At 39.2% G+C, this 27051-nt stretch overlaps 2 protein-coding genes across 2 annotated transcripts in view; both read left to right on the top strand.

Annotated features, from left to right (window-relative positions):
- Positions 1–6628: 6628 nt before the first annotated feature.
- LOC306853528 (leucine-rich repeat and immunoglobulin-like domain-containing nogo receptor-interacting protein 2) lies at positions 6629–20070 on the top strand (the record flags this gene model as incomplete). The annotated part of the gene is made up of 2 exons (XM_079391017.1): positions 6629–6633; positions 18211–20070. Exon 2 carries the CDS (start codon positions 18223–18225, stop codon positions 20068–20070), a length of 1848 nt encoding a protein of 615 aa, XP_079247143.1. The 5' UTR covers positions 6629–6633; positions 18211–18222.
- Positions 8723–27051, top strand: part of LOC306853527 (fermitin family homolog 3-like) — a 568382-nt gene continuing 550053 nt past the window's right edge. The window contains exon 1 of the mRNA XM_079391016.1: positions 8723–9309. The gene's annotated coding sequence lies outside the window, so the exon portion shown is untranslated. The remainder of the gene's footprint in view (positions 9310–27051) is intronic.

Genomic DNA, 27051 nt, shown 5'->3' with positions numbered 1-27051 from the left:
CTAATGAAGCCAGTGCAGGAGTCAATAAGTAAAGTAGGCATGGCCAGAAAAGGAAAGAGAAATCGCTAATGTGCCATGGGTAATGACTGAGATAGAAGTCTTGTTAATGGGCTTGTTTGCAGGGAAGCCCATTTTTCCACCTTATCTTTCACCCACAGACCCAACACCTGCCTCGGCTCTTCACATGTGAACTGATATGTTTGACTGTTTGAGAGTCTGAATATCAGCATGTGACCATTTTAACAAAGCTAACCACCAGCTGAGGGTTAAACATGTTTCTTTCAGATATATAGATAGACGCAGAGTGGCTGCTCCAGTGCTCAAGGCTGCTGAAACGTTGTTCGCTGTTTATCCACTGTGAGTTTTTGAAACATTCTCGAGAGGGCTGGAGAATTACGATTTCCATGGCGCCTAGCAAAGAATGTGCAATATTCAAGGACGCTCACTAGGGTATAAACAGATTTATGATTTGCGATGTACAAAAGATAAGTACACTTTTTTTTTGACTGTATGTGTCTCTAAATGCTCACATTCACTTTCCTGCTTTGCATACTTTTTGATGTTTTGCCTCATATTGGATTTTTGCTCCTTCAGTCACTCACTCACACACTCACATAGCATAAACAGAGATGTGAAAGTGCTTAAGAACCCAGAGGCAAGCATAAGCATTAGGCCAAAAAAGGAAAATATACATATTTGAAGATCATTTCGGAGCAAGAACAGAGCAGAGACATAATAAAGAGCAATAGGTTACAGATTATCACAATGGAGAGATAACACATCTTCAGATGGGAAAATGTCACTGTTTATAATGGCACAAAATCATGTTACGCACATATAGAGTCACTGTGTTAACATTTTATCGAATAGGCAAGTTCAAAGCGAGTTTAATTGAACTGAAAATTCTGTTGCATTTTTTGTATGTTTGAGCTTGCCTGTTATATTTGAGATAGATGAAAGCTAACTAAATGACTAAAACAACATTACAATAAATAACATGGTAGTTCATCCCCACCTCCACCCAAAAAAAGAAAATTCCTTTAATAACTTCTGCAAGCACCAAATGCTCTCTTGCGAGATGAGTACTGCCCTGTTTGGGTTTAAATTTTCTTCCATATTACTAACAGATTTTCTCTTTATCCAAGTGACCTTTCATTACTAATCTTCAGTCCCTTTGAATATCACAGTCATCCTTACTACGCCGTATTAATATTTTTAATTTTATTTAGTTAGTTATTATTATTATTATTATTATTTTGTCACTCTCATGTCATTCCAAACATGTATATGGGCTTTCTGAAACCAAACATAAATTTATTTTCTATTAAATATTTATATACTGTATATTTTTTGAAATTTTGCAGGTTTTTTTCTTTGCTTTTCTTTTCTTTTTTGGTCCATACAATAAATGTCAATGGGAATGGTTATCAACATTCTTCAAAATATCTTCATGGTTCTTTAGAAGATAGAAAGTCATGCAGGTTTGGGACACGAGGGTATGTAGATGTTTTCAGGTGGACTATTCTTTTTAAAGCATGGCACAAAATAATACAGCTTTGTTATTCGTAGTCCATTGGATCTGAATGTGTATTGCTTTAGATTTCCAGTCATAATCACAGGCACACTGGTTGTCACGGTGCATTAACTTGGGACTATTGCCATATTGATCGAACAGTTACAAAGACAAGGATCAGCAATCTGGAAATTCAGTCCATAATCTTTCTTTCACATATGTTTTCATTTCAGTCTCCAAACTGTAGTATAATCAATAACTAATCAATCTCCTGGACAGCAAATAGAGGCTCTTCCTTGCCACCTAATAAGGTAGAGGCATAAAATATTGAGAGGGGTTGGAGGAACTCATGCATTCAGCCTCTGATGGGTTCATTAACTCGTTGCTTATAAAATAGCAGAGAGAATTAGCCATGTGTGGTCCCTCTTACAGGTCTTAAGGGACCAGGGGGTCAGTGTGGAAGACCTTATTTCAGTCTTATCACTGAGTCGCTTTTCAAAAAGAGTAGTTGTTTTTAATCTACTTACTAAGATACACAAGGGAACGATGGCCATATTGTATAAACGCTTCAGTTTTTAACAGATTCATGGCACAGGAGCACACGATCCTACTGCATGCTGCAGTAATGAACTGGGTTGTGCACAATACAGAATTGATTTGAGAATGCCTGCATTCGCAATGAATGTAAAGGGAGGTAGTAAGGATTCAGAAGTGCAATTTTATTTTGAATGTAAGGAAGTGAAATTGAAATTAATTGAAATTCAAATTAATTAATGTGCATAGAACCCTATTTGAAAGTTGGAAAGAGCATTTAAGATTTATATGCCAGATAGATTTTATATTAATTTCTGAATTTTGCAGTAGCTCAGTAAAATTGTATATGTGCCATAGGGCCATATTAATAATCCCAATAATGAAAACAGCATTAATATTGCATCTTATCACAGTCATGCTGAACACTCAGCATGGTGAATCTGAGCTCTACTGTGGTGATGTTGAGCACTGGGAAAGTTCCCTGTCAATAAAGTGCCAACAGATGGCAGATAAAAAGCAAGCCTGTGTACTTACCACACCAGCACTGGATTTTTTGCGACAGGTGCAGCTGTTTTCCTTCACATACTGTATTAAAGCTACTGGCTGTATTATATCGACTCATAGCAAAGTATTTTGTGACCTCATCCCAACTGATGACAGACATGACGAATGACAACAAACTGCTGTGACAGCCCTTATTATACTGCATGATATGGCAATAGAGTTCATTCAAGTTGATCATCTCACTAACCCTCATTAGAAAAAGTACAGCAATTTAAGTGCTGTAACGTATCAGCCACAAATGTATGCAGAAGAATGAAATGAGACGTCATTAGAGAACAGGACAATTCGTCTGTCATTGTCATCTCAGCACCAAAATCCCTGTGCCTCATTCACTTTCCTTTGAAAAAAAGCACACTATCTAAAAACCATAACAGATCAAAATATTAGATGCTGGGCCTGATCTTAAGCCGCAGACATGTGTCCTGATGTTAATGCATAAAACCTTATTATTTACTCTGCACAGGTATCCAGGCTTACTGATACAATTAATATCTATTATTCATGGATCATTAAAAAGCAGCTGTCTCATGGATGTGATGGACTATAATTGAATATGTTTAACTTAACTTTTTTTACAGTAATTGCTCTCAAATGAAATGCTCATCTCTGTTTAAGTGATTGATATGCAGAGAGAGTGTCTCTAATGCCAGTAACATGCATAAAAAAGATGAACAAGACACTCATACACTTCAGCCTGACATCCTGAATCGAAGAAGGCCATTGACTCCTAATGTTATTAACCTAGCTTTATGATCAAATTAATTTTTAAAAGTTTTATATAAATCAGTAAAGGTTTTTGGAATAAACTAGTAAAATCTTTACTAAAGATTCTACATGAAAACATTTTTTTTGCCAAATGTTGTGTTTAATAATGATCCGAAATGAACAAAATGTACTCAAGCAGCACACTGTTGCTATGGTTACCTTCTCAGGTGAACGATTTTCTGTTCATGAGTGTCTATTTACATTGGTAAAAGCATCTTATAGAACAAATCATTCAATATGATTCCATAAAAGAAACATTCCGTTCAGAAACATTCTATTCAAATATTCTCATGACGTCAACAGCAACTGCAGCTCATGAACTTTAAGTGTATATTTAAGTATTTGAAAAGCCTCGGTAATAATGCCTCAAATCTTTTTGATAACTACGGGCTAGTATTTTCCAGTCAGCCACCACAACCCATTTCAGATGAAAATAACTGAAAAATATTATCTGCTGCTTATGCCCTGTAACATGTCAGTTTCGGTTTAGTTTCCTTTCAGTTCTGTTTTGACCTTATTTGGTTCTTCCTGTTTTAGTTCATGACCCAGTTCTGTTAATTAGTTATATGCATCACCTGTGTTTGATTAATTATCTAGTTTGCTCCTTTGTTTCCTGTTTCTTTATAAGTCCTCAGTTTTGCCTTTATGTTTGTCGGATATTAAGTTTATAATGGTTTCTGTGAGTTGATGCTAAATAAATATATATATTGTTATTCTTCGTTGAGCGCTCCTATTTCCACAACCACCGACCGTGACAGAATATCCGACCCCAAACGAAGACGAGATTAACGCTCGGAATGTTGGAGCTGGTTCCCGTAGTTTGCGGGGGTTCACGCCGCCGTTCGCGGCTCGCCCCTGCTCGTGCTGCGTGGGATGTCGGGCTGCCTATCGCGGCTTACCGAGGCCATCCGTTTTGGGGAGAACGGGTTGCCATTCGCCGCTCGCCCCTACCCACCGCCCGAGAGAAAGTCACTCCGCCTGAGACGGCGATGAATGTTCCGCCCGCGGCGAGGAGGATTCCGCCGCAAGGAGCGATGAACGTTGCGCCGTCCGCGGCGAAGAGGATCCCGCCGTACACGGCGATGAATGTTCCGCCCGCGGCGAGGAGGAAGCCGCCGAAAAGGGCGATGAACGTTGCGCCAGCTGCGGTGAAGAGGGTTCCGCCGCCTACGCCTCAGGTAAAGGTCAGGGGGCTATTGGATGAGGCTCTTCCCCCGGAATTCTCGGCTCCCATGCTCACGCCAGAAACTACTCCTCACCAGTACCATCCAGTGCCTGCTCCTCGCCAGTGCCATCCTGTGCCTGCTCCTCGTTTGTGTCCGCCTATCCCCGCACCTCGCAAGAGGGTCCCGTCCAGCCCACCTGAGTTCCCGCTGGTCCCGTCCAGCCGTCCTGAGTTCCCGCTGGTCCCGTCCAGCCGTCCTGAGTTCCCGCTGGTCCCGTCCAGCCGTCCTGAGTTCCCGCTGGTCCCGTCCAGCCGTCCTGAGTTCCCGCTGGTCCCGTCCAGCCGTCCTGAGTTCCCGCTGGTCCCGTCCAGCCGTCCTGAGTTCCCGCTGGTCCCGTCCAGCCGTCCTGAGTTCCCGCTGGTCCCGTCCAGCCGTCCTGAGTTCCCGCTGGTCCCGTCCAGCCCCGCGCCTCCCGTGCGCCCTCAAGTGTCTGAGCTGCAAGAGTGCCCTCAGGAGTCCGCGCTGCAAGAGCGCCCTCCTGCATCTACGCTGGTCCCGTCCAGCTCTCCTTCGTCTCCGCTGGTTCCGACCAGCTCCGCGCCTCCCGTGCGCCCCCCAGTGCCCGCTCCTCCAGAGCGCCCCCAAGTGCCCGCTCCTCCAGAGCGCCCCCAAGAGCCCTCTCCTCCAATGTGGCCCCCAGAGGGGAACTTTCCCAAAGAAATTTTGGGGGGGGGCCATATAGTCCCAGTCTGTGTGGCCAGGCCAAAGGCCAAGGCCACAAAGGACCCCGATCCGCCAAGGCCGCCCAAGGACTCTGATCCACCATGGACTCCTGAGTCTCCAGATCCGCCATGGCCTCCCGAATCTCCAGTCCTGCCATGGCCTCCCAAGGCTCCAGATCCGCCATGGCCTCCCGAATCTCCAGTCCTGCCATGGCCTCCCAAGGCTCCAGATCCGCCATGGCCTCCCGAATCTCCAGTCCTGCCATGGCCTCCCAAGGCTCCAGATCCGCCATGGCCTCCCGAATCTCCAGTCCTGCCATGGCCTCCCAAGGCTCCAGATCCGCCATGGCCTCCCGAATCTCCAGTCCTGCCATGGCCTCCCAAGGCTCCAGATCCGCCATGGCCTCCCGAGTCTCCTATCCTGCCATGGCCTCCCAAGGCCCCTGATCCGCCCTGGAGGCTTCCCTGGTCTCCTCCCTGTCCGGGCCCTGCTCCAGCCTCCAGAGCGCCCGCCCCCCCGCCCGTGATGTGTATATTACGGTGCGGGACGCACCTTCCGGGAGGGGGGCGATATGTAACATGTCAGTTTCGGTTTAGTTTCCTTTCAGTTCTGTTTTGACCTTATTTGGTTCTTCCTGTTTTAGTTCATGACCCAGTTCTGTTAATTAGTTATATGCATCACCTGTGTTTGATTAATTATCTAGTTTGCTCCTTTGTTTCCTGTTTCTTTATAAGTCCTCAGTTTTGCCTTTATGTTTGTCGGATATTAAGTTTATAATGGTTTCTGTGAGTTGATGCTAAATAAATATATATATTGTTATTCTTCGTTGAGCGCTCCTATTTCCACAACCACCGACCGTGACATGCCCGAGTTTTACATTGTCAACATTGCTATGTCAGGTACATGTTCTTCAGGCATTTATCAGAAATGAAATCCCCATCTCGCATTAAAGAGGCTTACCATGAATACCTGTAAAATTAAAAAAAATCTTTCAGATAAATAATGTTTATTTATCTAAATGTAATTTATTTATTTATTATTATTATATATGTTCTTTATATTATAATTCTTTATATACGTATCTATATATATACACACAAACACAGGTGTGTGTGCATGGGTGTTTTCATTTATCCTGCAATTGCATAGACTAAAGGTTAAAGGTTGTGTTTATGTTGAGTATTCTGTTTGGGTTGTGTGAGGGAGGGAGACAGGGAAAGAGGGAGGGAGCTTGGAGGAGAGAAAAGAGGAGAAGTCTTAGCAGATGGAGATGGAAGACCATTCTGTGTTTGAGCTGGATTCCAGCTGGGATTAGTGAGAGCTTGTCAAAGGCACTGCTCAGGCAGGATGAAGAGACGGAAAAAGCTGGTACGCTGCTCCTTTCATTTGATTATGAGCTTCTCTGAATATTTGCACTTCTTATAGCAGTGATAATGGCTCTGGATGGGATTGGATATCTCTTAACTGGCTGTTTCTCATTTTAGTCTTGAGTAAAGGAAGTGGGAGAGGGAGAGAGATGGAGCGGGTGCTTTGTTTTGAGGAGACAACCTTGAGAGCTGTTGTTTTGAAGCATCATTAATGCTTGGTGCCTCTAGTTTCATTATTTTTGCAGTGCATTCCTTCGGAAATGTAATTTCATACTTTACAAGATGTGATTTGAAAGATATTCTTCTCACGTGTGTGCATACATCCTAGGAGAAGGAGAGTTTTATACGACAGGCTTCATTGTCATAATTTAACTTTCTGCATTCAAAGCAGGTCTGTACTATTTTGTTCTGGGACGTGGGGAGGTTGTCAGTTTGCTGTGCTGTCACTCTTGTTGGGCAAAGTCAAGTGCTTGTGATCATACACCCCTGATGTATTCCTAATATAGTCAAGCCCACATTCATGACTAAAGCTCTTGAGCGAGTGAGTGTGCGCACATTGACCTCATAACACACACTTCAGCTTCCCACATGGCCCCAGCCTCTCTGAGACCACGCGGGCTATACACACGCTTGCTGTTGCTTCCTGCTGACTCTCCAAATGTATTCACGCTGAGAACAGGAGGCATCTGTTTCCTCTCCGTTTTTAGATTTTCTGAAGTATTGGATATGCCGGTTGGCTTTGTTACTGTCTATAATTACAAACAGCTTTTACGCTAGATGTCTTTAAAACTGGCAGGTTTTAAAGCATCTTTCATGTTTAGGTATAGTTAGGTTTATGTATGAAATACATGTGACCCTGGACCACAAAACCAGTCTTAAGTTGCTGGGGTATATTTGTAGCAATAGCCAAAAATCCATTGTATGGGTCAAAATTATTGATTTTTCTTTTATTCCAAAAATCTTTAGGACGTTATGTAAAGATCATGTTCCATGAAGATATTTTGTAAATTTCCTACTGTAAATATATCAAAACTTTATTTTTGATTAGTAATATGCATTGCTAAGAACTTAATTTGGACAGCTTTAAAGGCGATTTTCTCAATATTTAGATTTTTTCGCACCCTCAGATTCCATATTTTCAAATAGTTGTATCTCAGCCAAATATTGTCCTATCCTAACAAACCATACATCAATGTAAAGATTCTTTATTCTGCTTTTGTGTGATGTATAAATCTCAACTTTGAAATATTGACCCTTATGACTGGTTTTGTGGTCCAGGGTCACATATAATAGTTCTCACAAGAAAACATGGAATTTGTTCCTCTACTATTTTAGTAGAAGTCATAGGGACACCAGAGTGTGTGGAAAGTGCCTTCCTGTACTTTCTATATCTCAAAGATATATCTCTAAAGGACCACTGAGAAAGCCATGATGTTCATAAGAGGCCCTCCACTCCAAATTGCAATCACAATGCATTTAAGAACAGAGTGCAAGGTGACTTGTGCGGCGCCTGTGTTGCTGGACCAGCTGTGCCAAGCATTCTAGTGTTGACTATTACCTTTAAAAGGTAATTCAAGTCAGAAGTGTATTGCATGCACTCTGCATTTCTCTGTCTCGCTCCCTCCCCCAGTCTAGCTGCTTCTGTGTGTTTATCCTCTTTTAACAGCATTTTATGTAGCACATTAACTTGATGAATTATATTAACTTGAGCAAACGTGAGGAAAATATGCTTATGACTTTATCATTTTGAATGGTGGTCGAAAGGCACCCAGAAGCCATTAATTCTCATTGTTTAGGACTTCCTAGAGAGACAAACCTACAAATGTGTTCCAGCCTAACTTTGCCTCCGAGTCTCACAGCAGGGCTCTTTATACAAAAAGGAGTTATACTGTAGGGGAACTATACGCTTAAGTATAGTTCCCGAAAGAAAGAAAACTCTGCCGTTAGCATAAATGTAAGTAAGTTCAATAATCTCACCACATGACAAGAGATACTATGTTAAAACCCACTTAAAGGCTGAATTAGTTAGTTGGTTGAGAATTTCTAGCTCCACATACTGAGCCAGAACTTTATTTAAATGTATAGCATCTTGAATGAATGAATGATGCATTTATATAGCGCATTTATTGTGTATTGCCGTACACCCAAAGCGCTTTACAATCATGTGGGGGTCTCTCCTCAACCACCACCAGTGTGCAGCATCCACTTGGATGATGCGACGGCAGCCACAGTACAACGGCACCAGTGCGCTCACCACACACCAGTTACAGGTGGAGAGGAGAGTGTGATAGAGTCAATCAAGTGGATGGGGATTACTAGGAGGCCATGATTGATAAGGGCCAGTGGACGGAATTTGGCCAGGACACCGGGGTTACACCCCTACTCTTTACGAGAAGTGCCATGGTATTTTTTTAGTGACCACAGAGAGTCAGGACCTCAGTTCAACGTCTCATCCGAAAGGCGGTGCTTTTTATAGTATAGTGTCCCCGTCACTATACTGGGGTGTTAGCACCCACACAGACCACAGGGTGAGCACCCCCTGCTGGCCTCACTAACACCTCTTCCAACAGCAACCTAGTTTTCCCAAGAGGTCTCCCATCCAGGTACTGACCAGGCTCAACCCTGCTTAGCTTCAGTGGGCAACCTGTCTTGGGCTGCAGGGTGATATGGCTGTGGAGTCTGTGGAGTCTGTGGAGTGTGCTGTGGCTGTGATATCTTCTGTTTTAAATTGGTTTCAGTTGTTTTTCGCTGAATCTGTTCAGTTTAAATACATTGTAAATACAGAAAATATTTCAGCATTTCTACTTAAAAAGTTCACATTTAATTAAAATGTTAGTTGCTGATTCTTTGTAATTGTCTGTGTAAATTACTAGCAATTTGAAAGAGTGAAAGTTGTTTCAGTGTATAAAAATTAAATTACATTTGTAGCTTATTTTATTTTTTGTTTATTTTAGTCAGAATTATTGCACACATAATTTACAGAATTAAGTCTTAGCTTAATAGAAACTTGCTTATAGACATAATATAAAGGATTCTTATGTCTATGGGATAGCTTGGTTTGTGCAACTTTTCCACAGCAGCTCGGTCAGAAATGTACTACTGTTAAGTGATGTGACTAGCATTTGCACACAAACATAATTAATTGATAACCAAATCACTTATTTTCATTATCGATTGTTATCAATTTGATTAATTTGTTGATTGATTAGATTTTGCAGCCCTATCCCTAAATCTTATAAGGACGTAATTACAATATTTAATAAATAAAACTAAATTGGTGCATTGACGTGAGTGATGCCAAAAAGGTATTGTAGCCAAATGTGATGCACGGTTTTTCTGGATGTGAACGCATGCTAGACTCGATCAGTTCTTTTTTTATTTCATCGATTAATTTTTCATGGGAACTATTTATTTAAAACAATTCATTAAGAAACAAACCATTATGCTTGACACAATGAACATATTTAACTAATTTTATTTTAAAAAATCACTTTTTGCAGGCTTCACTGAACCGGATAGTAAGGAGTAGGGATGGGTACCGAAACTCGGTATTAAATCGGTCTCGGGGCTAAATTATGAAAGACCGGAGTATCGATAAGATCTGACGTTATCGGTACTTCTGTCGGTATTGGAGAAATTAAGAAAACACACATACATTTATTGTTGCTCTCTCTCTCTCTCTCTCTCTCTCTCTATATATATATATATATATATATATATATATATATATATATATATATATATATATATATATATATATATAATGTCGCCAGCTGTTTTTATGTGCAATAATATTCAAACATTTGTCTATGATGCATTTTTGCTATGCGCAATTCAGAAGCCAGATCGCGCTCACGCGGAGGAGCTTCAGCACACGCAACATGAAAGTCCTGTTTAATTATGATAGAAGAGAGAACCAACTATTCAAACATCTGCTCACACGTTAGGCCTGTGGCTGTTATATTAAGCTAAGTACTTTTTTTTTTTTCGATTTTGGCTTCCAAGGATTATAGCCGCATTTCTTCTAGCACAACTCCCTCCCTTCATAGCGGCGCGGATTCGTTCCTCCGAACCAAAACTTAACATCTGAATCAGCTCAATCAGTGATTGTTATAAAATGCCGTCTTTACTGTTGCTACATTGCAGGACATATTTGATAGTAAAATGTTGAAAGTACAATCTGCACAAGTGATCTGTTCCCCAGGCTGGCGTGCTCCAAAACGGACAAGCAAAGCAACACTTTGAGCTTCGGGCGCGTCGAAATAACACACAAAAATATGCCAAAAAATACACACACAATGTGTCAAAATGGCCGGTTATGAGAGTCTTCACTTTTATGTTTTAATTGGACGAGAACAGTTGGGAGAAAATCCGATGCGTGTCAGTATATTGTCTTAAAGTGTCAGACTGGAGCTTGAGCCATCAATGTTAATCAAAGAACAAAATGCAAAGAGAAAATCACCCACAGCTCTTAATCTGAACAACGTTATAGCTTTAATAAACATAAATCTATCAGTACATACAGTGAAAACTATGCAGTGCTCATTTACATTTGATTACTTTTGTAACTATTACTTACCTGAACATTAATATTAGTAGACCTTCATGGAAAAATGAAAGCACTGTTTATTTCATTTCATTTCGTTTGTGTGTTTGTTTTATTGTATTTGTCAGTTTGTTTTACTTTGTTTCTTTGTTCATGTTGTTACTGTATCTTATCTTATGTATATAAAACACTAAAAATACCTGCACACTAGTGCATTTACAAATTGATGAAGTGTTTAGTGTTTTATATACATAAGATAAGATACTGTAAGAATATGAACAAAGAAACAAAGTAAAACAAAAAGTACCGATAAGAATACCGTTAAAGTACCGGATCGATAAGCAGTATCGGTAAGAGTAGTAATACCGTTAAAACCTTAACGATACCCATCCCTAGTAAGGAGAGAATGAGTGTAAGGAAATAGCAGATGAGTTTCACTCTACTTCTTGGCTGCACTCTTAACAGAGGGTTATCGGTGAGAGGAACAAGAGAAGCATCTCTCTTCCTCTATTGCTTTATCACTAATTAACGCAGGCTCGTTCCTCCTGATGAGCTCTGTGTGAAGTGTATGGTTGGTCGCTGCATAATTAGTGGGGTTTTCAGATTTTGTCTTTGATTCTCACAGTCAGAGATGCTGATCCCACCTCACTTCCTCAGCAGGGGCGGCCGATTGTGCTGCCGCAGCAATTGGAGCCCCTCACGTGGGGTGGTGAAAAACTGTAAATTGCTCTTCAGGGGTTTTTGTTACCCAGCTTTTTGTGCAGAGGTGCTTGTGATTGGATTATGTGTGGAAACTCACTTTGTAAATCTGAATCAATAGTAGGAGAAATAGATTTATTTTGGTCAAGGGGCCACTGGGGTTTCCTGTCCACTTCCTTGAACCACTGCATGTGGTGTTTAACAGCCTGCTGGACAGTTTCTCAAATGCTAACATTATTTAACCTCCAACAAGTGGCTAATAGATGTGACATCACAATATCCTTATGCTGCAAACCGGCTGTAGCCGTTCTCAGCCTAGATGATGACATTTTGATAAAGATCTCCGGAGTTCTCCTTACAGATGAGCTGCAAGAAAGTTTTGAGATATTCTTCTTTGACTCCTCATTACCAATGGCTGTGATGATATCACACAAGCCCACTAAAACATTAAGGGCTAGATGTTCACCCTTTCTCTGTTTTAACCTCTGAGTTAATTACATCTTTCCTTCAGGGTAGCATCGTTAGAAGATATGAGACTCATTACAATAAAGCAATGATTTAATAACGTTAACAATTATATTGATGTGAACACTGAGCTTACTGCTGGGAAAGCGAACACGTCCATGCCAATGCTGATTATATTTACTGGAATATTTTAACCCACTCTAGGCCAAAAAAGACATTGTTTGTGAAATTCATATGTGTTTGTAGTATTAGAGTAAGCATGTAGCACACAAGCTACGCTCACCAGGATGGAAATTTCACTGCCTTTGTTGTAAAATGGTGTCTTCTGAAAAACACAAAGTGTGAAAAGGAAAAAACACTTGCTATTTTAGGTTGTACTTCTAACACATCTGTTTGTGTGAGGTGGTTGTTTCTCTAAAGCTTTATGTCCAGCTGAGGCAGGTGTGTTGTGTATATGCGTTAACGTGAGTGGAAAAAAACAACAGTTTCCTTACAGGAACTTACAGCTTCCTTAAGTGAAGTCTTAGCAAACTGTGTAAAAAGTAATATGAACTATATGTATATAGTAATATGAACTATATGTAAGTAATATGAACTATATGTACATAGAATATTTAGGGTTTATGGTGTTATAGAACGTATATATTGAATTTAACGTATATATGGATATTGAATTGAATGTATTACACAGAAAGTTAGTGAGTGAATTATTGATATATTTTTTTTTTATCATATTAACTCTATTTTAACTTCTGTTGTAGCTAAGAAAAGGAGGGACAAGTGCCCAACTGAGAGCTGTCTCCATTCAAATGCTAATATCAGAGTGATCATGCATGCAACCATGCTGTACCTCATTCTTTCCGCATGATTATATTTAATTTTGTGTAATTATTCCAGAGCTTACACTATTTTCCATTACATAATATCTTTACCTTGTTCACTCAATTACCATTTGTAGCAATAGTGTAACTATCAAGCCTTTTCCTAATGGTGACGTGAACAAAATATATCCACAGGGCTCTTGCAGGGTGTGGCCATCATATTAGGTGGTCCACATCAGAAGGACCAAGACAGTCTGTGAGTGGAGATAGAGCACATCCTGGCTTAAAATGACATTTGTTGCTTGATTGCACAGAAGTCCAGTTTGTTATCTAAAGCCAAAAACTGCCAGGGCAAAAGACCGGAAAATACATGTAAGGGTATTAGACTCGGTTCTAGTCTGGTTGACAGAGCCAGGGAGGACCATTCACACACTTTAAACCGATCACAGCCTGGTCGGGAAAAAATACATGTCCCAGGTGTTTAAATGCTATCTTTCTCTCCCTATCTCTGTCAACATATAGAAGAGTAAATTAAATGAATTTGCAGATTGAATGGCAAGCAAAATACATCATGACATGTTGAAGATAACGTGTCATTTATGAAACGGTCAAGTTAGATATTTCATAGACCACATTTAGTTTACTATGAGCTGATTACGTCAAGCTTTAAAGTCATGATATCAAAATTGGTCTTATTTAATTTATTTATACATGTTATGAAGCAATTGCGAGTTAAATCTTAATCTAAGAGATTAATTGCTGTCATTTTCTCCAATGACAAAAATGTTTGTCTTCATAAAATTTCATCATTATGAGTTTCAGTTCAACCTCTCCTCTATAAACGCCAGTTATATACTTGTTGAAACAAACACCTTAAACTAGTTTGTACAGATTGGTTTGCTAGCCAACTAGCTTGGTTAGGATGTTCTGTTGGCTTGTTTTAGAGGGGTGTTGAGCACTTTTCCAGCTGTGAGAAAAGGAAGACCAGATTCAACAGGATGGGAGCTCATTGTAACCTAGCTAAGACCAGATTAGTTTTGTTTAGTTTTGGTTTTTTCAGCAGAGATACTGAGAACTTTTCACAGTCCAATCTAAACCCAATGGATTAATTCACACCCGATCCTACTTATTTATTTAAATATAACATTATATTTATCCACCTTTTTCTTCAATGCGGAAGTAAGCCTATGGGACTTCCGGTTCATTAGCCGCTATAGGTAAATAACGAGAAGAATAACAAGGTGCAGTAAACGGTTAAACTGTTTGCACTACAAACCAGTTTGTTCACAATTAAGATAATACATTAAAATAAAATGGTAAGACACACCAATTTTCATTATCAAGCAGCAAAAGGAACTGTTTTGTACAGCTAAAAATAGCTGGACGCGGATGAGACCGGAAGTCAGACGCATAGAATTTACAAATGGCCCATTTTTACAGCAAGAAAAAGATGGATAGCGTTACAAAATAAGATCCAAACCATTGTGTGGAATACTGTAATTAGCCTATCCAAACCACCTGAGATTTGAAAATGAGTTAATATCATGAGGCATGAGTCATGAACAAATGTACTGAATATATGGATTAGACAAAAGAGCAATTGGTTCCATATATAACTCTCCCAGATAGTGACGATCAATACAGTATTGAATAGCTATTCAGCTTGGGGGAAATAACCAATAAGATCAGTGAAAGGTTAACCTAGGTACAAATTGTTCATTAAATATGAAGTAGTGAAGTGTCTTTGGATGCGTAAATATGTGTTTGTATACTCTGGTCTGTCAGTATATGTGTGTATATGCATGTTAGTGAAAGAAAGACTAATTTTGCCATCTAATAAGACTCGTTGATGTCATGTTTGCGTTTCTTCACCGTGAGCACCTGCTCTCTTGGAGACACGTCAACACAAGGTTAACACTTCAAATTGCTCATTGTGAGAATAGGCCTGCTATGAGGGAGAATGTGTTCTCGTCTTATACTAAGTCTCATTTATTTTTATTCTGTTTAGTTTCAGGACATAAATGGCAAGCTAATAAAGCCAGAAATAAACAGGACACCGAATAACATTTTTGTGATGATTAGCATATATTTTGGTCAGGCAAAACAGACACTCTGTCTAAACAAGGAAGAGTTGTGTAATTTTTTTTTCCCTCTCTTTTTTTCTGTTTTTGCTCTTGTTTCACTGGTCATTGTCTGGGTAGAGGGAAAATACTGTCAATATTGAGACCTATGTATACGTCTTCTGTCACCGTCACCATCCGCACCCAATTAATCTGTTTATGTTACGTATACATTTGCTAAAATTGCGATTTGCTCTCTGCGTATGCGTGGCATTTCACGTCGTATAATGAGAGTGCATATACATGTTTAAAAACTCGACCGCGCTGTGTTTTGTGCCTGCGGGGTTTCTGCACCTCTTTTTCTCTCTTTAAATTTAGTGCGGCCCATGACACACCAGATGAGCTGCTGTGTCTGTGCACTTTTCACAACCTGTTTCACAATCTGTCTGCTTCACGAATACACACCCACACTCTTACACACTACTCATCGTTGAGCTTTGCAGATACTCATTTTTGCATTTTCTACTTGAACATCACATTGTTTGATCTTTGCCAAATGCGTACAATCAAACAATCAAAAAATTATGTTTACGTCATTAAACTCTAGCCCAGTATGCATTCCTGACACTCATTCATTTGCTCTGTTCACTGAAGGCTGCAGTTTTTTCTTTGTAATGTTAATTTAGATGATATATTGTCTTCATTTATTGTATTGCATGTAGAATTTACAGTGCACAGGTTACAAATAACCAGGAAAAAATGCTCATTTTTAATCTAGCACTCATAAAATGTTCAAATTACATTATTGTTTATTGAATTATTGTCTAAATTTACAAATGAACACACATAATAAATTGCACTCCTTTGATTGAATCTGTTATTACTTATGTCCTGTTTGGTTTTCTGAATCACCCTATTATGCAAACCTGCCCTCTAGAGGTCAGGTTTGACATGCACATCCTACAATTTTAGTTAAGTTCCGACCAGATGCAATGCAAAAGTTGCTATGACTTCAACACTATAATGCATCAATTTACAAACAGCCATCTCAATTTCAAATGTGACTGTGAAACTGCATATTTACATAACCAATCAAACAAAGACATGCACACTTAGTCACACTGCAGGACGTTTATGAAAGTGTCTCCACATGCATCATGTGTGAGTGCTTGTTTTCGCTGATGCACACAGGCAGACACCACTGTGACTTGACTGCAGTGAGATTTTTCACATGATGCTGAGTATGCTGAGCCAAAAAAAAAAAACAAGACCAAACAAGAGAGAAGAGTAATCACACTGCCAGGGCTTGTTGGCATGTTGTTTGCATCCCATTTAACTAATTTTGACATACATTTACAGTTTAAATAGGATATTCAATGAGAAATATTTGATGGCGGTGCTTGATTTTGTCCATCAGGTGATTGTCCCCACAATAGAGCCAGGTTGATTAAGAGGAGGGGTTAAATGTACCAGATGTCAGTCAAGAAGTAAAGTTATTTCAAAGAATTCTAGGAAGTTGTTTCATGAGTCATAACACAAGTTATTATATTTTGAAGAGTATGAAGACCACCAAGTTCCACAGAAAGTAAAAAGGTTGATTTTGATATTCATGTTGACTTTAAAATCAAGGCCTTTATGAAGGTCTGAGAATAATATCTGACAAACTTTAGCAATGGGTAAGAGTGACAACAGAAAGAGTCCAACATCAAGGCCACAAGTTTAAAAGAAATGGTACAGGTCTTTTACAAACAAGAAGTTGCACATGTTTTATTGTCATCAGACTGTTGTGTTTATCCTCAAATGCAGTCAGCTTCTCTTTTAAGGGTGGGCTCACGTACATAGACAGATTCTGAATTTGATTATTGGTGTCAGGACAAAAATTATATGACAACTATGATTTGTTTTGAGTCTTGTGCAGAGGTTGTATTAAGGTGAATGTCTAAAAAAATCAGTAAATGTGTTTTATTAACCTCTGAGGCCTCATTTACTCATCTTTTCTGCCTATGTAATAATCTACATAATTGCATCTGTAATGTCTGCACCAGTGGATTGTGCCCTCCAACTATTTATATTTATGTTGCACCAGAGTGCAGTTTGGAAATCACTATAATTCTGGTTTATCTTGTGTCTGTAAATGTGTTTGTGCTGTACAAATTATAAATGTAGATGTATATTCTTTGAAAGTAAAAAAAAATAAAGCCAAACTTTTTATATGTTAGAGGCTGAATCCGATAAGCAAATGTTTTTTCTGTAGACATAATGAACAAAATCTTTCAAAAACCAAAATAATTTATGCTGCTGTCCACTTTGAAACTAAGACCATATTAAGTTAATTGTGTAATTTATGGTCTTTGTTCTCTAAGTAATACTCTATGAATGTTTATAATTAAATTAGCATTTAATGAATATGTATTTAACAATTACTTTGAAACAACACTTTCAAATAGGTATAATACTGCATACTACTATTAATGAGCATAGATTTTTTTTTTTTTTAAGATTTCGCTTTAAAGGGAGCTTTAAGAAAATTGCAAAACCACACAAATGTAATGGTGAGAAAGTCCAAATCTTCAAAAGCACTGAACCGACTGAGAAAGAAAAACAGCAGGACACCCGTAGGGCTGTGAATTCATGAGCAAACAATAAACAATCAATCCATGCACATACAAATCCACAAGCAAGAACTGAGGCAGTGTTCGTTTGTATGTGCATGGCTACCCCGATCAGCTAGTTTTTTATGTGAAATACAAACAAATTCCTATCAGTGGATATATTATGGAGTAGTGTCTCCTGCCGTTTTAGATTAATCCATGTTGTGCATATAATGTTACAAGACACTAACCAGTATTGGTAAATGGGATTAACCTAGTTCAGACAATTTATTTTTAATTTTTTTGCTAAATTTGCTAACTGGATATTACTTGCAGCTTTTATGCAATGCCAAAACATTTCACATACTAACTTTTTTGTTTTTCTGTTTCTTTCAGAGCCATGACAGTATGGTGGACTGTTTGAGTCGAGTCATGCTGCACACAGCTGTGTCTTGCTGGCAGCCTTTGCTGGGGCTGGCCCTGGTGGCCGTGTTCGTGGGCTCTACTCTGGCCTGCCCCGCCCGCTGCGAGTGCTCCGCCCAGAGCCGCTCTGTTATCTGCCACCGCAAGCGTTACAACGCCATCCCTGATGGAGTCCCAACTGAGACACGAATCCTTGATCTCAGCAAGAATCGCATTCCGGCCATCAATCCTGATGACTTTGCTGTCTATCCACACATAGAAGAACTGGACCTGAGTGGGAACATTGTTGCCTACGTTGAGCCCGGAGCCTTCAACTCGCTCTACAGCCTCCACACACTGAGCTTAAAGAGCAACCGTATCAAGCTCCTTTCTCTAGGCGTCTTCTCCGGCCTCTCCAACCTGACGAACCTGGATATCAGTGACAACAAAGTTGTCATTCTGGTGGACTATATGTTCCAGGACCTGCGCAACCTCAGGTCATTAGAAGTTGGAGACAATGAGCTGGTTTACATCTCGCATCGGGCTTTCAGTGGACTATTGTCACTGGAGAGTCTGACATTGGAGCGCTGTAACTTGACGGTGGTGCCCACAGATTCCCTGTCCCACCTGCACAACCTGGTGAGCCTACATATGCGCTACCTCAGTATTAGCTCTCTACAATCCTACTCCTTCAAGAAGCTGTTCAACCTTCGTCACCTAGAGATCGACAATTGGCCATCGTTAGATTTGGTCCCTGCTAATTCTCTGCATGGCCTCAACCTCACCACGCTCTCTATTACCAACACCAACCTGTCCACTTTCCCTTACCAGGCTCTTCGCCACCTGCCTTACCTCACGCACCTTAACCTCTCCTACAATCGTATCCGGACGGTGGAGGGTGGCCTGCTTCAGGACCTGGTGCGATTGCGTGAGCTGAGGCTGGCTGGGTCTCAACTGGTGTCCATCGAACCCTACGCTTTCCAGGGCATCCGCTGGCTCCGTTCGCTAAATGTCTCCCACAACCGCCTTGATACCCTGGAGAGGGGTGTATTCCATGCTCCTGAGGCCCTAGAGGTGCTGTTGATCAACAACAATCCTCTGGTGTGTGACTGCCGACTCATGTGGTTGCTGCAAAGGCGCCATTCCATTTCTTTTGGTGACACCCAGCCCGAGTGCAGCACTCCGGAAGGAATCCATGGACGCCCCTTCAAGGAGTTCAAAGAAACCCTGCTATCCTACTACGTGACCTGCACCAAGCCGAAGATACGAGAAAATCGGACTCAGATGGTGTCCGTGGAAGAGGGACAGTCTGCCCGTTTACACTGCAGTGCAGAGGGGACCCCACGGCCCACTATTTCCTGGGTCACCCCACGCCGGAGACACCTGACCAACAGGAACCATGGCAGGATGACAGTCCACAACAACGGCTCCTTGGATATCAAGGCAGCGGAGGTTCAGGATGATGGTGTGTATATGTGTGTGGCCTCTAACACAGCAGGCAATGACACTCTTATGGTATCACTGGCAGTGAAAAGTCTGGGCTCGCTGTATGCCAACAGGACCCAGCATTACATGGATACAAGCAATGCCACTGCCAATGGTACCAACCTCCCCAATGTGACCTTTGGCCTGGACCTAAAGACTATCTTAGTTTCTACAGCAATGGGCTGTTTCACATTCCTAGGAGTGGTTCTCTTCTGCTTCCTGCTCCTGTTTGTATGGAGTCGGGGAAAAGGCAAACATAAAAACAACATTGATATTGAGTACGTGCCACGCTCAAAGTCCAATGGGACCTCCGCTGAGGAGGCAGACCAGGGTGCTGGGCCACGTCGCTTTAACATGAAAATGATTTAACATGTTGAAAGTAATACCAGTGGGAACTTACACTGATCTTTGTTTCACAAATAGTACCTGGAACAGGACTCCTTCTGACCAATACCAGGATACTCAACAGTCCCTAAGATTCAGTCCAGGTTTTGGTTAAGCTTGGACTTCACTGGATGCACAAGGGGAATAATATGTGTCAATAATGAACCACTTTCAATTTGTATGAAACCCTCTTGGTAGGGATGTTCACCAACACTCCAACACAAATTGTGTACAGAACCGATTTGTAAAATTCAAGTATTACACTTATTTGCAGAGGCTCGCACATGCTTTCTCACTGCGACCAACAGATGATCGGGAATCTGTTCTCTCCCTCATTATCCTGCATATATGTACGTAATGCTCAGTTATGTATGTGTATGTTAACATGTATAAACACTTTCTTTTGTTGCATTGTTCACAAAATGCAATGACCGCCAAAATTTACATTTCCCTTGATTCGAAGGAAATACTGTGTGACCAAGCCATCGTCTCGCTACTCAAACTGTTTGAGAATGGAGGACAAAGGGCTTTAGCGGGTGTGAAATGTTACTCCGGGGAACATGTGTGCCGTTTGTCTACCCCAAGTTATTCTCCTGATATGAAGAATATTATATTTGTTTATAATCTGGAAAAAAAAAGAAGAGAGATTATTTATTAACAAAGGCCATTACGTTAAAACTCAATAATACAAGGTGAAGATTTTCAAATGGTTTAAATTCATGATTTTTTTTTCATATGATTTTGCTACAAGTATACACATTAACACACACCATTTTTAGTTGTGCTCTTGTCCATTTCTGTGATTTTAACCCCTCATTTGGTACAAAATACAAAATGTCTCCATTTCCAGTCAAGCTACCATTATTCATTTTTTAATTATTATTTTTATTTTTATTTCCTTCCCTAGTAAACAATTCTGACTTTGTTGTGGTAGTTTGTCATTTTGTTGTTGAATCATTTAGATTGTAAACAGTTCAAAGTAAAAGAAAAAATACATGTATGTGGAATAAAGAATATTGATTTGTATTCTTATGTTGTATTTAGAATGATCTAATTGCATATATATTACATTTAAATTTATATTATTTCACACTGCTAAGGACAGTATTTCTTTGGATATGGTATGTTTTATATACTTTGAAAGACTATTTATTTACATATAATTTAGGTGATTTGCATATAACTCTGTTGTCCAAACATTGTTAGGCAATCTGAGGTTGAACTAAAGAAACTGGATGAATCAGAGAAAATATACATGAGGATAAAATGAAACTGAATGCTGTTGAACTAAGATACTTTGCATGTATTATCTCCACAGCAGGAAGCACGTGTTATCTAGAGAAACATCTCTAGAAATGCTGTTAACCCTGTGACATGAGGGAAATGAGTAGGCAAGATGCATCCATCATGCTACATCCATCATGCCGATGAACAATGTGTTCAGAAACACGCTAGGCATGAAAATCACAGTGGATGATAGCACTAATTATACAAATTGACAAGGGAGAGATGTTTATTGCTGCTTAATTGTTGTTTAGAACTTTTTGTCTATAGCCTTTCTCTAAAAAAAAGTTAGAACACAAACATATGAAGTTACCTGCACGAGATGTCTTGATGTCTTGAAACCAGGTCTATAAGGCTGAGCACTAACCATAAAGCCACCCGTCAAATCCCACTACTGCCAAGGGAGACCTAATTTGAGACCCTGCTCTGTTTTGTAACTGTATTGATTTCCCTAAAGACACTATGTGGTTATTGGCCAACATTAGGAATATTCTAATTTCTCTAATCCCAGTCAAACCCAAAGGGCCATATGCAAAAACTGTTTCATTGGCCCTTTTCACTCCTTTTGGTCTGTGTTATTGCGGTCCCTCTGGACAGAAAGAAGGACACTCACGCTATTGCATGAGAAAAACTAAAATTAGGTTGACTACGGTTAATGGGTCAGATGCTGCCATTTTCAAGGCAAGGGGATTAGAAAAACTACTTCACAAAAACACGCTCACAACAGCACACATAGACGTCCCTAAATTAATCATCTGTGACCTAATAAGTCCCTACAAAGTCGTTTCTCAAACTACATGTCTAACTCAAACTTTAATTTGATGTGTTAAATATTATAATCTTATGTTCAACATGGCAAATCCCCTAAAAAGTGTCCCACCTGCTTTATTCTTTGTGATCTTTTGTAATAGTCTCAGCATACTTATTGTCTCAACATTCCTGATGCCAGTTTACAGGTTGTTCCCTCAAACTCTCTTAAACCATCTGTTGATTTCCAGACTAGATTTTCCGACATTCTGAATCTTGAGACTGCAGATGTTTTAACCACTGCTTTCATCAGGTCTTCACTAAACTTTGTACAGACCATTTTAAGGTTAGACTTGTCAAAAGATTTTGAAAGCTTTTTGATGTACTAAACTGTTCACAAGTTACACATCAACCAAACAGGAAGTAAATTCTCTCTTTTTTTTTAATCCATGAAGCTGTTTACAAGCAGCAGTGGACACTGTTGTGGTAAATTAGTTATGATGTCTGGCATCACATGGAGTACTGTATTCTCCGGGAATCCCAGGACCAGGGTATGAATAATTCATACGTTTGCATGGTTTCATTGTTTGCCAGTTTTATTTACACTGTTTTAATGTAGTCTGGAATTCATTCTCTACTCAAAATTATCTGCTTGGGCTCCAAAATTGTTGTTGATTGTTACTGTTATTGTTTTTTGTTTGTTTGTTTTTTTTTTTGGTTAGAAAACATACTTTCAGCCATTTACATGGCTGTTTGACACATGGCTTGAAAGTCCACCTTGTGCTATATATATATAGGATGATTACATGGCATTTAAATTATTTTAAGTACCATCACATCAGATTTTTAATTACAAGTTCTGTCATGACAACTCAGAAAGTTTAGCATGGAAGTATACATAGAAATGTTAATTAGTTTGGTCTTGGCAGAATAGATCTGCAACAGAGCAAGTATACCGTGATTTGCAACTGCCAATACATCCACAAACATGCTGCTGTGAGCATGTAAGAGATACATGAAATAACACCACATATAGCATACATGAAATTACCCTTTAGCAGAGCTATACAGGTGGAGCTGGGGGAGGTAGAGGGTTTCTGAAGCATGCTGCAACTGTTATAGCAAGCACTGGACAAGTATTTGTATATTGAGCAGCAAGCTCATTGGCTGCTGATGTAACTAGAACTGCGCCATGTGAATTATGATCTGTTTATGCATAATGTTTAGTCTACAGTGTAGTACCATATACAGATTCTACGTGGATCAGGTAAATGTCAGATAAAGATATCATGTTATTACTGGCATACTTTCATGGAATACAGCATGAAGCTGCTGAAAGAGAATGTGTTTCAGGTACATATTGTACAGTTCAGGAAACAAATGTTGTGGCTGTGAGTGATTATTTTGAGTAGAAGAGTTAGACCCCTAAGAGCCAGTTCTGTTTAGTAATTCTTTTCAAAGACAGAGAGCGCAATCATATAGTCTGATTCCTAATTAAATTATACTCTTTTTAATGAATCAAACACATCTAAATAAACTGTATTGATATTGACTAGTTATTTATATGGCCATGTGTAGTGTAAAAATATAAAATTAAATCAATTTATTTGTTTAGTATGTTGCTTGTTACATGAATTTAGCCATAAGGAACATAAATTGTTCAATTCTTCACAATTTCCATCCCTTATCACCTTTCTCAGATATATATTTGAGAAAATGTCTATCCTGAGCTTTTAGTCAGACTGAAAGGCCTTCGCCTCTGCCCGGAAAGATCAATGTTCCATATGAGAGTTTTATTAAGTCTTGTCACTTCCCTGTAATTGGGCAGAAGTCTGTTTACCTCGTTTCCTAAAAATCCATTTTTGTGAAGACCTACTTAGGAGACTCTCAACACTGCCATCAGTTTTTCTACTAAACAAAACCTAGGATAATAAAAAAATTAAAGTTGTGCAATGTTTAACTTTATAAAAGTTACAGCAAAAGTTTGAACCTGCTGAATTTTGTTGTGAGGAAAGTGGGACACTGTCTCTTTAGTGAAAGAGAAGTGTCAACAGTGACTGTTATCCAGTCTTCAATCTGCTAGTTATCAACAAAGCACAATACCCACATCAATCATACTACTGCCAGACATTCCTCTCCAATTACGTTCTCTTCAAGGGCATTGTCTTTTTTAAACCCAATTCTGAGAGATCTGATTACATTCTTATCAAATGACCTGACAATTGATTTAGATGCTCAGATATTGCGAGAGCGGGATTAAAATGAATGATATTGACTGAGGAGATTCATGGCTGTGGATGGAAAAACAACAAGAAGCAAGATGTCAAAAAGATGTCAACAGATGTACTGAGGCATAAGAGGAAGGGCGGCGGGGGCTGATGTTTGTGACAAGAAAAGGAGGACGGTCACACATCAAACTCCACACCAATTTGGTCAGGGCCACAATTCTGCATTTCAATCTGTGTGAAACACTTTCGTCCAGCTGTAATATAAAATGGCAATTTGCCTATTGTGCCACTCAAATGTCAGATCTGAAAAGCAATTTTACAGCACTTCACGCTAAAGCGGCCATTCTGAAAAGATACTACTTATTAGTTTTATTAAAGCCAACACAACTTTCCAAAGGAGTGAAGTTCTGAATGCATGCACATATATATGTTTTACAGGCACATTCACGATGCTGATATCTGATTGGATTGCTCAGGTCATGTGATGTAGTTCCAACATGTTTATTCAATTTGTCTTTATTTGGACCTGTCAGAAGGAGTAATCGCACTACTGAGAACTCAAACCAAGCAACACAAATTGCTCTACAACTTGTTACACGCGCTTGCCTGTCAGCCTTCAAGGTCTCCAAAGACAATTCAATTCAACCAGACATGCAAATTTGCTGTTATTTAAATAAAAGCGAAACCGAGAATGTGCTTTACAGCTGCATGTATTTCCACACTCCCAGTTTCTGGTATTCTCTTGATTTTTTTTCCCCTTGTCACACTGAGAAGTGTGCTTTAGTCACATTAATATTCAAACAACAACCTCTTTCCGGTTCTATAGTAAAAGCATTTTTCCACTTTTTCCACTCTGTCACAATGGTTAAGTGCAGACTTGAGGGCCTGGAAAATCTGATGTGCCTTGATCACTTGTAGCAACACATTCGGCAACCAATAGGCTCTAATCTAATACAAGGCAGAGAGCCAGGGATGTACCTCTCTGGCTCACAGGTTTACTGCACTGATTTTGTTAGGAGTTAGGCTATCAGTGCGTAATTGTCTTTAGCTTCACATAAATCCTCATTCAAATAATGAACAGCAAATGCATAACGTAATATTGTGCGCTACTGGACAGTGATGTATTGTATAGAGAAGCATATGTTTTTTTAAAGAAGACAAATACTTGTGCTAAAATAAATAAGTGTGGAAGGTGAGAGTTAAGGTAATTTCTTACGTGCTGTGCTGTACAGCAAAGAATGGTCATGCTACTAAAAACTGCTTTGTTATTTGTTGAACTTTTTCAATTTTTTAGAACCAATTTTCTTTTTTTTCTTTTTTTGATCAAACAAGTGAACAACTGCTGAGTTGCAAACTAAAATATGGTCAAAGAAAAATTTAACTAAGTTAACTATAAACAAACTAAATTTGTATGATGTGCAATTAGAACATCTAAATAAATTGGCTTAACTTTTATATGGTAGAATAAAAAGATTGTCATATCCTCTTTCCTATTCAGCCTACGTCACATTAATAATTTTTGCATATACTCTACATGCAAGTTCATGCAGTTCATGCTGAATTAATTTATTAATATTTCCAATAATATTTATTTCTAATAATAACTTGTGTACAAGTTTAAATCTGATTTCATTTACTTTTGCACACTAACGAGTATACAATACAGATTTTAAAGTGCAAATAAATTTGAATTTGAATATTATTAATAATTTCAATACCACATGCTGTTTTTGTTAATATTTGTGCCATAAAAAATCTGAACCCTGAAGCAAAACTGCTACTTTAATACAAAATCAAATCAGCTGAAATGACTCAGCTTTTCAGCATAAATCTAATTTATTATGCTGAACCTTGTGCTGAGAAATTTCAGTTCAGCCCAAAATTATTATTCTGAAATCATTTACGACATTGAAAATTTGAATGCTTTAATTCTCACACCTGTTCAATGACCCACAGCGAGAAGACTGCTTACTGCTCTTTACATAAAGAAAATCCATTTCAAAGGCAGCATCTGTGACAGGAATGCTGAGAATTCAGTGTGTGAAGAATCATAGCTGAGGAGGAGGGCAACACCACTGAGAACACAATACTGACAACATCAAAAAGAATATATGAGAAATGTAGCTCAATGTCTTAGTAGTCTGGGTTAGAAGGGTAAAACTGAACATCTTAGACATGATTAAAGATAAGTTTAGACACCTAAGAGACAAAGAATCCAGTTGTATGTTTTTACTCAGATAATAAAAAATTAAAGAGAAAATATAACCTTTAGAAACCTGCCAAATAAAGCCAATCTGCCAAATGTGTTTGTAGAAGTGTCAGTAAGCAATTATATTTATGCATATTGAGACAGCCCTGAAATGGGAAAAGCTTTTTAAAACGGTGTCCAGGTGCATTCAGTCAGTTTAATAAACAGGAAAGAAAAGCACTGAGTTCATAGAGTCCAAATATGTGATGTGAAATCAAGAGATTTTCAAGAGAATGAACACACAACTCACTAGCATGGCAATCTAGCACGTCTATTGACTTAAAGACTTAACCCTGAGAAAAAATGAATGCCACTTCATCATTCAAAGTCATTCAGAGCGGTTGCACTGCCAAATTCTGTAAATACAACATCTATTGACAAACAGGACCACAGTATGGTAGGAAACATCCAGCCAAAAAAAAAAAAAAAAAAAAAAAATGGCATCAATAATGTTTGGTG

This window comes from Barbus barbus (genome assembly GCF_936440315.1).
Source record: "Barbus barbus genome assembly, chromosome: 33".
NCBI classification, from domain to species: Eukaryota; Metazoa; Chordata; class Actinopteri; order Cypriniformes; family Cyprinidae; genus Barbus; species Barbus barbus.
Note: the sequence above shows the minus strand (reverse complement) of the source record. Positions and strands in the feature narration are given on the sequence as shown.